The following is a 12,317-nucleotide window of genomic DNA, read 5'->3' as shown; positions in this document are numbered from 1 at the left end:
AGTCCTCCGGATGCAAAATATTCTCCTGGAATGCCTGGGCCAGCGGCTTCCAGCAGCGTCACTGTGGGACCTTGGCCCTGGTAACACCGCTGCCCGGAGGGCAACCACAGGGACAAGGTCAGAATCTGGGAAACATCTGCAGGAAGCAGTTCACAGTCACAATTACGGGCTCCGTGGAGCAGGCACGAGGCGGCTTGGCATCCCCTAGCCTTAGTGACTGTTTGGCTGCTGCCATTGAGAAGCAGAGAGCAGGGGCAGGCAGAGCACGGGGATCGGAGGCAATTCCTTTTTTCTGGTCCTTGACCTGCACTCTTCTGAAGGAGCCAGACAGACACAGGCCAGCATAGCACCCCCCTGTCCTGTGCTCCAATGCCTCACAGAGGGGGTCCGGGAGAGGAAGACCCCAGGTGAGGCTTTAACTTTTCAAACCAGGGCTTTGAACTGATTCATTCTGGTTCAAAACCCTGCTGAGAATTTGCATTTCTAACAAGTTCCCAGGCCATGCTAAGGCTGCTGGTGAGGGACCAGTTCTGTGAACCACTAGTGGAGCGGTGGTTCTCCAAATTTATTATACGTAAGAATCACCTGGGGATCTTGTTAAAATGTAGATCCTGATTCAGCGTATCTGGGATACCAAACCCACTGCCACCGAGTTAATTACAACTCATAGCGACCCCAGAGGGTTTCTAAGCCTATAAATCTCTATAGCAGACTGCCACATCTTTCTCCTACAGAGCCGCTGGTGGTTTCAAACCGCCGACCTTTTGGTTAGCGGTCGACTGCTTTAACCACTGTCAGCCAGGGCTCCTTATATCTGGGATGGAAAGGCAAATTCTCAACAGGGGTTCAAACTGGAACAAACCAGTTCAAAGCTCTGTTTCAAACAGACTGGCACCTGATTCCCCTTCCCAACCATTCAACAAGTGCTAAAGTGCGATAGTTTAAGCTGTGCCTACCCCCAGCTTTGCTCCTGAAGTCTGCCCAATAGCCCTAAGACCCACCCTGATCCCTGGCTCTGTGCCTGTGCCTCCTCCTGGCCCCTCTCCACCCCACCCATCCAGGCTTCTCACCGTCTTCCCAGGAGAAGCGGTAAAAGTCCTCCAATTTGGGTGACTCGGGCAGATGGGTGCCCCTTTCGGGGTCATAGCCGATGTTCTCTGCCTGCCGCCGGGCGTGCCGCAGGATGGCCCCTCCTAGGTCCCGCAGGCGGACAGCTGCTCGGTGGAAAATTGTGTCTTTAGCATTATACTTCATGCAGTTGGTAACTATAAGGTTAAAGTCCTCCTCAAACTCCTCCAAGGTGCGGTACAGGTGGGACTCCAGCTTCCGCCTCATAGTAGAAAAATCCATTGGCTTGGATATGAATTCCAGGTAATCTGGAACCTAAACATATAAAACCTGTACAATTACAACAACCATTTACTAGCCAAATGGGGCATACCCTTCACCGGCACTCTTGGCCTCCCCGTTTTCTGGTTTGGTCATGTCAGGCCTACTCAAAGTCCCAGGGGCCTGGCCCACCCTAGCATGCTCCGTGGGGCACTAACCCCTCACCATGGGTCTCCTAGCCTTGGCAGACCCCCCAGGTGTGTACACTCTGTGGCCCAACCCCCTCCTGGCCTACTCAGAACCTGTTTTCAGTTCAGAAGGCATTCACTGCTCAGGAAATGGGGAAGAACTTGCCTCACTCAGGTTGACTGGCTCAGCGAAGATGTGTGCAGGATCCTTCTCCTGCAGCAGGTCCAGCGTTGTCCTCAGCAGGACGTTGAACGGCATCAGTTCCAGCTCCATGGCTGCCTGCTGAACCTTAACCTGTCGGGGGAGGTGGGGAGAGGTCAGGACACCCCTGCAAGGAGGCACTGAAACTTTTTCTTGATAACTTTCACCCATCACATACAACCGATTTTCTCGGGATATTAATCTGACCAGGATGCGAGGAGCTGTCTATCATTCGGCCCTTAGCCTAGGAATAGTGATACCCACAGCTACAATTTTGTGAGTATTTCGTATGTATCAAGCACCACACCAAAACTTGCAGTAATGATAATAATTTTATTAACACATTATTATATAATTATTATTTTATTCATTATTATTAGCACTTTTACAGTCCTATCAGGTATGTTTTAAGCCTTTTATGTATTACTAATTAATTTGATCCTCACAACAACTATGAGGCAGGTATAGATAAGGTATTTACAAAGATAAAACTGAGGCACAAAGAGACTAAGCAACTGACCCACAGCCACACAGCTAAAAAGAGGCAGAGCTGGGATTCAGTCCCAGACAAGTCTGCTTCCACAGTGTGTGCTGTTGACCACTATGCTCTCCTGCCTCCTGACTTAACATTACTTCAGTTAATCATCACAATGACCTTGAAGAAGAAACTCTTACGATTCCCATTTTACAGACAAGGACTATGAGGTTTAGAGATTATGGTGAGGAGTCACCAACCCAAGGTCACTTAGCTAGAAAAGAACAGAGCCACAATTTGAACCCAGATCTGAGTGACACCAAAGAGCACAGTGATAATATGCAACGTGCCTTGGACCAGAATTTCCCATCCGGGGTGCTGCGATATCCTATCGGCCTTTGGTATGTCTGGCTCGGTGTGGGGTGACTATAGCCTCTAGGCTTACCACCTCGGGTGGCACGCAGCCTCATTTATTTCCACCAGCATGCTGTACAAATGTTACTTTCTACGTGTGCCCTAATGTGAAATGGTTGGGAAGCCATGAACTGGACCATGAAAAGTTCCTGCCTCGGCTCCATCAAACAGGCCTGCCTGCTTCCGGGGATGGTGACTTCCTTCTCCTTCTCGTTTCTCTGAGCCACAGGCAGGAAAAGGCTCAGCTGCGGGGCCAGACCTGGGATGGCACACAGTCTGAACCTGTGGGGAAGGTCCTATGAAGTCCTCCATGGCCACCCACACAAAGTATGGTGAGAGCTGTCCAGGCTCAGAGGTGGAAACTCAGGCTATGGGCCTGCTAGAGAAGGGCTCATGCTGGGGCTGAACAGCAAAATGAGATTTGGAGAAAGAGAAAAAGCAGCACTGTTAACCAGGTCTCTGAAGCATGGGAGTAACAGTTGCTACTCCTGGACCAGAAAGAACAGGTTTGCCTTTTCATCCATTCAGTTACTAGTATTTGTTCTCTGCCATGTGCAGAGCACTGATGTAGACACTTCAAGGAGGCAATGGGTATCAATGATGATGATAAGAGTAGCTAACACTTAGGTAGCCCCTACAATATGTGAGGCAGTATTATAAGCTCTTTACATATATGAAGTCATCTAATCCTACAATAACCCCATGATATAGGTTCTATTATGGTCCTCATTTTATAGATGAGGAAACTGAGGTATAAAGAGATTAAGTAACTTGTCCCATGTCACATACGTAGTAAGTGGCAGAGCTAAGATTTAAGCCCCGGCAGGCTGGTGTAATAGGCCATGCTCCCAGGCCCTATGTTAAACTATCCCAACACTTCCTGCTCTTAGGGGCTTAGAATCTCTCTGAACGGAGGGTAGAAATTTTAAATTACTCAATACCCTAAGTGTTTAAGGGCCTACTGAGAAATTCTGAAAGAATTTCAGATGGAAATTAATAGACATGGGTAAGCAGGGAATCTGTAAAATGGAAATAATGCCAAAAAAACCAAACCCATTGCCACTGAATCGATTGCAATTCATGACAACCCCAAGTATACCAAAGCAGAGCTATGCTCCATAGGGCTTTTGGAAATAAAGGGCCATACATTGATAAATCCCCCCAAAAAGTTTAGGGTATAATTAACTGTGGTCCATTATGGAGGAAAGAATCCTTAGAAGCTCACAGGCCAGAGGTTCTCAATAGGTGATGTCTGTCAGAATGGTCCAAGGAACTTCTCAAAGTACTCATGGCCAAGCTCAACTATGAATCAGAAACTCCAGGGACGACTCCAGGCGTGTAAGATTAGGTTTATGCTTGGTGCCACCAGAAGCTTACACCCAAAAGGTGAGAGCTGTCAACAGCACCACACCCAATGCAGAGTAGGCAAACTGTAGAGCCCACAGGGCTGGGCAGGAAGCGGGGGAAGAAAGCTGACACCTGGTGGGTGATCCTGGCTCTCCCCATGCCACACAGACAATGGGAGAAAGAGACCTTGAACAAGAGCCCTTGGGCTGGGGTCCTCCTTACCTGCTCCCGCTTGAGTTTCTCTCTCTTCCGAATTAGCTCAATCAGCAGCCGCGCCCGCTCCAAGTCGTGCCGGAGCTTCTGCCAGTATTTCAGCTCCTCCTTCACTGCACTTGTCTTCTCATCTTGCTCTCGCTGCAGGAGAGCCAGGGAAGGAGGAGCTGGAGGCCTCCTTCCTGCCCAAGCCTCACGTGCCCTCAGCAGGTAAGAACTCATCTCCTTCCTCAACTGCCCACCTTCCCACAGCCTCTCCACCCTCCCTCCACCCGGGTGCCTTGCTCCTGCACTTCCCCAGCCTCATGACGATGTCTCTTCACTGCCCCACGATAACCACAGCTGGAATGGGAACTGGGACTGCTCCCCCTACCCCTGGGGACACCAGACGGCATCTGTGCCCATCGGGCCTAGAAAGAATTTCAGAAGGAAACTAATAGATACCTCAAGGGTGGAAAGAATTTCAGCCTAGGGCTACAAAAACAAAATGAGGTTCTTACTGTTACGGTTGGCCTGTACTAAGTGGCTGGAGAGTACTTTGGTAAAACAACTGCAATAAATTTGATTTCTGTCCTGGAAGAGGTTATGGTGTATCTGGGGGAAGGAGGAGACCCAGGTTTTGAAGCACAAAAGCATATTAGCGTGAAGACAACGAAATCTGTTGAGGGTATATAAAATACGAGAATTTGAATGGGTGGTGTTTGCCTGGGAAGCCCTTTAGGGGGAGCAGTTCTACTCAGGTTTCACAGTGAGGGAAAGGGATGGCCAAAGCAGTAAGGAAGGCCTCTTCTGGACCAGACAGGACCACATGGGCAGAGGTGTGGAGGCAGAGATGATGCTTCTTTGCTTGGTGAGCAAAATCACTGACCAGAAAAGCTAGAAAACCACAAAAGCCAAGGAAGGCCAGTCTAGGATCCAGCTGACAAGAAACCTCAAATGACAGGGAAAAGAGCCTAGACTTGGCCTGCCTGGGGAGGGAGAGTATATTCTGGAAAAGGAAGTGGCATGGTGGAAAATGGTGTGTAAGACTATGGCAAAGGAAGAATTAGAGACTGCAGACCACCCAGAAAGCTACCGCTAAAATGAGGCGACATGGGTAGAGCAGGGTAGCTGTTGAATGGAAATAAAACCAAAAAACCAAACCTGTTGCTGTTGAGTCAATTCCAATTCATGATGACCCCGTGTGTATCAGAGGAGAACTATACTCCATAGGGCTTTCGGGAATAAAGGGCCATATATTGATAAATCCCCCAAAACAGCTTAGGGGGTAATTAATAGTGGCCCATTATGGAGAGAGAAATCAAAAGTAGCTCCAAAGTGGGGAATATATGAGCCCAGGAGAGAGAACTTTCCATGACAATAATGGGGAAGTAAGTTTATGGAGAGGAAGGAAGATAGCAAATTCCATTTCCAATATTTTTGTATTATAACATCCAGTAGAAGTGTCCCAGAGAGACTGAGTGCAGAAAACGGGGTGAGGACAAAAATTCTGGGGCTGCTGCCACACAGTTATTTAAACCTACGAGTGTGGATGAGCTCTCCAAGTAAATGGGCAGGCAGTGGGACCGCCGGGCATGTCAGCCATTAAGGAATGGGGTCAGCGCATGGTGCAGCCGGTAGGGTAGAAGAGTAGAAAATGGTGTCACAGAGCAGCTTTTAGACAAGGTGATCTGTGGTGTCAAATGCAGCCCAACAGCCAATAAGGTGAGAATCTGGGCAAAGGCTTGCCGGGCTGAGAGGAGGCTGATGATGTTCTAGGGGTGGCTTCGAGGGAGCAGAAGGACAAAAAGTTTCAAGGAAGGACCACATATAGGCATGTACTTCAAGAGGTTAGTTGCAAAAGGCAAAAGTGAAATCAGTCACAACTCCAGGCTCATCAGAGTCAAGTAAAGGCTCGCGTCAACTCTGGTGCAGTGGTGTTGGAAATGTTTAAAGATGGAAGTAACAGAGCAAGAGAAGAGGGAGAGAGAACTAAAAAAAAAAGATGTTAAATACTGAAGGGAAATAAAGTCCCTCAGGAGGCCTCTAACATTTTAGAAAACACCATTTAGCAACCCTAGTTGCTAAGGGCTGGATGTACATCCTTCTTAGCTCCCCACGAGGCTACCACAATTGTGCAAGCAGTGAACTACAACTTAGATTGCAAGTTTATATGCTTAGTATGAAACATTTTCTGGCAGGTGGCAGTGTAATGTCTTGAGGAAAGGGCGCCTTTTTCTAATTCACACAATGACAGCCCTGGCTCTGACTCAGCCTACTTTGTCTCTCTTTCTGCCACATCTAGAGGGTTTTCCCTTTTCCCCAGCGTATGTGGCAAGTTGGGCTTTCCCTCTACTCTCCCTACAATTTGCTCTAAAGTCGTGCCTCTCTCATCCAGAAGGATGTCTAGTGTGAAGGTCTCCGAAGAGTCCCTCAGCAGCCACAGCACCAACAGGCAATCTACAGGGCTGGAGGTCATTCCTGGGATAGACTGCCTGGAGGGGTGATCCCTACAGGCAAAGGCTCCTTGGAGGATTCAGGGAGGTAGGCCAGCCGTACCCCAACCATCTCTCCTTGTCCTTCACTCTCCGTCTCCCTACCCACCCCTCACATCACCACTTTACCTACCTGCTCAGCGTTTCTTTGGGACTGCAGGTGGGAGTGCAGGCGCCGGATGAGGGGGACACCATTCCGTGCCTGCCGCTTCAACAGCCAGTAGTTGTGAAGCCGCTGCATGAACTGGGTTTTCCTCTGAAAGGAGAGACCACTACAGATCTTGTTCAACCTTGAGTAGAAGCACAAGGAAGTGAAAGAGAGGGTCAGTGGGCAGCCCAGATTAGAGCCCATGCATCCTATTCAGACCCTGGTTCATTTCTGAACCATACAGAGGAGGAAAGAATAAAGTGGCCAGATGCCTCACCTCAGAGAAAGGCTAGGAAAAGACAGCAAGGTTAAGCAGCTCAGATTCAGCATGAGGTTATTTCACTTGCTTTTCTACTTCCTGCCTTGCGTCCTGATCCTCCAAAAAAGAACCCTTCCCAGAAACCCCATTTCCAGTGGTCCTTGAGTCCTTAGTGCCACACACTGGTTAAGAAACAGGCCTGCGGCCCCAGTGCACCAACCCCCTTCTTGAAAAAGGCAGCCCAAGGGAACAGGAACTTGAGTAAGCTACGGGCAATGTGGTCACTATTTCCTGACCCCTACGGCTAAGGGGGCCTCCAGACCAGGGGGTAGTCCACAATGGGGCTGGAAGGAAAGTCACTGGGAGTGCATCAGTCTACTGTTTTTTGAGCTCAAATGTAACCCCTTGTAGTCATCTGACCACTGGTTTTCCCATAAAAAATCTCAGCAGCCTGTGACTGAACCACATGAAAAAAAAAAAAAAATTGGATCTGAAGATTTAAGAGAAGAATCTAAAAATGTGACTCACTAAAACACCTTAAAGAGAAGTTCACAGCTTAAGGTCAGGGCTTAAGCCAGTAACACCTGGGGGAAGAGAAGAAAGTAGGGAGGAGATGAATGAAAACTTATATCTCTACCCTAACACCCATACGCAAGGTGGCAACATTATTCCCAAGTTACAAAAGGTGGAAAGGTAGCCTGGGAACAGAGGCTGAAAAAATTGTCAAAGTAATGCAGTTAATAAGATAGTGGAGTGAGTAGGATGTGAATCCAGGATCTCTCTACCGTATCATGTTGCACCCCAAAAATGGTTATCCACAGGGTAAACAAAGCTTCAGTGCTCCTGTGATATTCCCTCCACCTTTTCACTTCATCCTACTCCACCACGGGAAGGGAGATAAGCATGGCTAACCAAGAAAGTGAAGCCTAAGAAGGATGGGCATGTTGGGCTAGATTTGATCCGCTAGGCTTGGCTCCTCTCCACAGTCAGACATTCCTGCCCCAAAGCCGAGCTTACAAAATCAAGGCCTAGGCCTAGGCCTAGGCCTCTTCCCAAAGGACAGATTCCCCACCAAGACCCATGCCAAGCACACGTGTCCAGATGCAGGCAGCCCCCACCCTCTACAACCTCTTGGCCATGGAGGGCCCCAACAGCATTTGTGCAGGTAGGGAAAAGAATAATAAAAAAAATAGCAGCAGCAGCAGTAGTCACCATTTATTGAGCGCTTACTATTTGCCAGGCACTGTGCTAAGTGCTTTACTTCTGTTTCTCATTTATTTCTTACAATAGCCCTATGTGGTAGGTTCATTTACAAACAAATGGAAAAAGATTCAGAGAGGGTAAGTGGTCGAAGGTGTACAGGTAATGAGAAATGGAAACAGGATTCAAACCCAGGTCTGTCTGGCTCTTAGCCAGCATGCTATGCTGGCCCCTGTGAGAAGCACATAGAAAAGCAGACATAACAACCAAAAAGCCTAGCCACTGGGCACGATCACCGTACTAAGCATCGGCCCACTCTCCTCAGGAGAGAGGGTAGCCTAGAACAGTTCTGTGACTAGAAGACAAATTTCAAGTCACTGAAATTCTAACTCATTTCATGGATCTTCTCCACTCTTCTGTCTCCTCCCCGGCCTGGCAAGTCTGGTTGCCTATTCCCCTCATTCCCCACTACCTTCCAGTACTCCTTTCTTCCCACCTCTTTCACCAATAGAGAAAGACAGCAGAAACAGAACTCAAAGCGTCTTGCACCCCAGACTGTAGTCCAGGGTCTGTCGCTTTCCACCAGGTCTCAGCCTTTAGAACAGGACTTGACATACAGTAAGTGCTCAATAAACAACTCGTTGAGTGAATAAAGCAGTGAACAACTTTACCTCCCGTGGCCGCAGTTTCTTCATCTGGGGGTGTGGGAGAAGGTGCAAGGACTACATTAGATGAATAATCACCAAGATTCCTTCTTCTCTAACACCGTGTACTTTTTATGAGCATCATCACCCTTAAGATGAGCCTTCACTGGGAACGTTTCCGTCTCTTGCCTCTCTTCCAAGCTCCAGTCCCTCCAATAGCTCCAGTTACCTTTCTGATGGTTTAACTCACGTACAGTGGTCTCAATGGGGGCCCAGGTGGCTTAATTACACAGCTAAAGAGTGATCCTCAAGCTTCTCAAGAAGAGAAATAGCATGCCCTACTCCCTCCCCATCCCCCACAAAATCCTCAGCATACCCAGGACAGAGCTTTCTGGACAGCAGGTCCCCACACTGACCCCCGTGAAGCAGCGGTTGTCAACTGGGACTAGTTCCATCCCCCTAGGGGTTTTTGGAAACATGTGAAGACCATGTGAGGTTGTCACCAAGACTAGGAAATGGGGAAGGGGATGCAACTGGCCTGTACAATGAAGAGGAATGCTAAACATCTAGAAATGCACAGCACAGTCCCTAACGATGAAGAATTATCCTGTTCAAGATGCCACTAGTGCCCCTGTTGAACAGTGCTACCTTAGATATCCCGTAACCTAGGTTTCTGAGAAGCCTAAGTGTTTTGTTTCACCTTAAATCAAAGGAAATATATTACTCCGAGGGCACAATCAAAACCACAAACTGGGCCAGGCTAGCCCAGGGTCTAAAGAAGAAGTTCAAATTTGGGAGCACAGAAGAGAAGAGATGTCCACCAACCATGCTTGGGGGAGGAAATTTGGCCCAGGGCCAATGCCAGTCAGAGAAGCCATCAGTCCTTGGGGAGCCCTTCTGGGCAGGCTCACCTGTAGGAGGGGATCTGTGGTACAGTGACCATTGGGGCACTGGAGGGTGTGTCCAGGCCCACTTCTTCTGGTTCCTTCTTGATCTTTTGTTTCAAGCTCATCTTGTTCTTCTTGGGTACTCCCTTAAGGGGGCCACCCACCCCACCTTGGCCTTCCTCCTCCTGCTCCTCCACCTCTTTCTCATCTTCTTCCTCTTCCCCACCACCCTCCTTTAGTCCTTCTTCGTCCCCAGCTTCACTGAGGCCTCCAGGGGAGTCGCCCTTTCTCCTGGTAGTGGTGGCACGTGGCGGTGAGTGGGCCTCACAGTAGGCCGTCTTGCGCACTGTGAAGATGGTGCCATTGAGGCTGGTCTCCCGCATGGGCTCAATCTTCATGAAGAGCCCAGCCCGCTGTGCACATGTCACATGGAAGGCCGTGTAGCAGTTCACTTTATGGCACTGGATGGCTGCACCCAGCCCCTTCTGCTTGCAGATATAGCAGGTTAGTTTCCAGCGGGCAGGTGGGATGTTGTCAATGCCCTCGATGGGCTCCAGGAACACGGTGTTAGCGAAGCAGACTTCAGGGATCCAGATGGCACATACCACATGGGCCCAGTGCCCGTCGCTCGTCTGTTTGAAGGCACCACCCTTGTTGGGGCACAGGACGCAATCCACAGGCCGGGAGGGAGACTGCAGGCAGCAGCGGCAAAGCCACTGGCCCTCGGGGATGTAGGGAACACCGTAGCACTCCTGATGTACAGCCAGGTTGCAGATGTCACAGAAGAGAATGACATTGCTATTGTGGCATTCATCATCCAGGCACACGCAGCAGAAGGCGTCTTCATCGATAAGTGACTGCTGGGCCCCACTGGTGCGACTCTCCAGGTATGACTCTTTCTCAAGCCGGTCCACCAGCAGCTCGAAGGTGTCTGCTGACACCAAACTGTACCCATCTACCCGCCGCTTCTCATTCACCATGTCCAGCCAGGCAAGGTCTTCCTCATCCATGTCGTACTCTACCTCTGCATCCAGGTCTTCAGGTGGCTTCTCAATGTAGCGGTAGTAGGCTGCGGGCAGAGGGGGTGCTTCTGGCTGGCTGGCTGAATCCACCATGCGGAAGCTGGGTTGTGGGAGGTTGAAGGAGGTGCCGGATGCATGCTTGGAGCAGGACTCCTTCTTCTTGCCTTTGGATGAGGGTTTCTTGGACTTGCCAGGGAACTGGGGCTGCTCACTGTTTTCCTTGTTACTGTTACATTCGGTGATATCCTGAGCAGTCAGCTCATCCTCTGTGATGATCTTGAGCGGGTCATAGATGCTAATGCGATGCAGGCGTCCATCAATGTCTACCTCGACAATCCGCTGGGCCTGGGCATATGTCAGGGTCTCACGGGTAGGTGAGCACTTGAGACTGTAGGGGGACGGGGAGCGCCGGCCCTCGGCATTCTGCCGTGACTTCCTGCGCGGCTTCCTCATGGCACCTGGGAACCAAGGGAACAGGCCTAAGGAGAGAAGGCCAAGAGACCGTGAGCTGGATGTTCATGCATGCACGCACCCATTCACCCTTCCATCTGATCGACTGGACACCAAGAGGACTGGCTGTTCCCCTGTCTGAACAACCTGCTCCACAGACATCCACATGGATTGCCCATTCACCTAATTCAAGTTTTCTCATAAACATAATTTCTCAGTGACACCTTCTCTAACTACTCTATTTAAAATTACAAATCTCTCCCTCCCACTAGCAACTCACCTTTCATCCTGCTTTATTTTTCCCTATAACACCAATTTCTGTCGTACTACGTAATCTGCCTATTTATTGTGTTTATTGTTTACTTCCGTCCAATCGAATGTAAGCTCCATGAGATCAGGGATGTTTGCCTGTCTTGTTCACTGCTGTATACCAGGTGCCTGGGATGGCCCTTGGCTCAACAAGCACTCAACAAGTATTTGTTGAGTGAGAGGAGAAATCATATGCACATGATCCCTGCCTGCACTGGTGGTACAGTGGTTAGCATAGATGCCTTCCACACGATCCCTGCTCTCTCTGAGAGCCATGTGACTGGAGGGAAAGAGATGTAAACAGATCATTATAACGTGACAAGGAGAAATCTAATGTTCTAATGATGTACACGGAGGGCAGTGGTGGTTCAGTGGTATAATTCTTGCCTTCTGTGTAGGAGACCCGGATTCGATTCCCAGCCAATGCACTTCAAGCGCAGCTACCACCTGTCTGTCATTGGAGGCCTGTGTGTTGCTATGATGCTGGTGAGGTTTCACCAGAGCTTCTCGACTAAGATGAACTACAAAGAAAGGCCAGGTGATCTATTTCTGGGAAAGTAAGCCAATGAAAATCTATGGATCACATAGGTCCAACCCCATTGTGCATGGGGTAGTCATGAGTCAGGGGCTGACTCAATGGCAGCTAACGACAACAACAACGATGTATATAAGGCTGTGGAACAACTAACTATGGGAAGGGAGGGTTGGTTGAGGCTTCAGAAAGGAAGAACCCAAGATGAGCATCCACTTCCTAGC

General features: G+C 49.3%; 1 protein-coding gene across 1 annotated transcript in view; it reads right to left on the bottom strand.

Annotated features, from left to right (window-relative positions):
• The window catches only part of BRPF3 (bromodomain and PHD finger containing 3), a 35,522-nt gene that overhangs the window by 20,623 nt on the left and 2,582 nt on the right, over window positions 1–12,317 (bottom strand). The window contains exons 2-6 of the mRNA XM_049890650.1: window positions 9,805–11,281; window positions 6,776–6,932; window positions 4,178–4,309; window positions 1,684–1,812; window positions 1,071–1,383 (exon numbers count right to left, since the gene is read on the bottom strand). Of these exons, the coding sequence (XP_049746607.1) occupies window positions 1,071–1,383; window positions 1,684–1,812; window positions 4,178–4,309; window positions 6,776–6,932; window positions 9,805–11,255 (2,182 nt within the window). The 5' untranslated portion in view covers window positions 11,256–11,281. The remainder of the gene's footprint in view (window positions 1–1,070; window positions 1,384–1,683; window positions 1,813–4,177; window positions 4,310–6,775; window positions 6,933–9,804; window positions 11,282–12,317) is intronic.

This window comes from Elephas maximus, chromosome 1 (assembly GCF_024166365.1).
Source record: "Elephas maximus indicus isolate mEleMax1 chromosome 1, mEleMax1 primary haplotype, whole genome shotgun sequence".
NCBI lineage: Eukaryota > Metazoa > Chordata > Mammalia > Proboscidea > Elephantidae > Elephas > Elephas maximus.
This window is presented reverse-complemented; position numbering and strand designations above follow the sequence as displayed.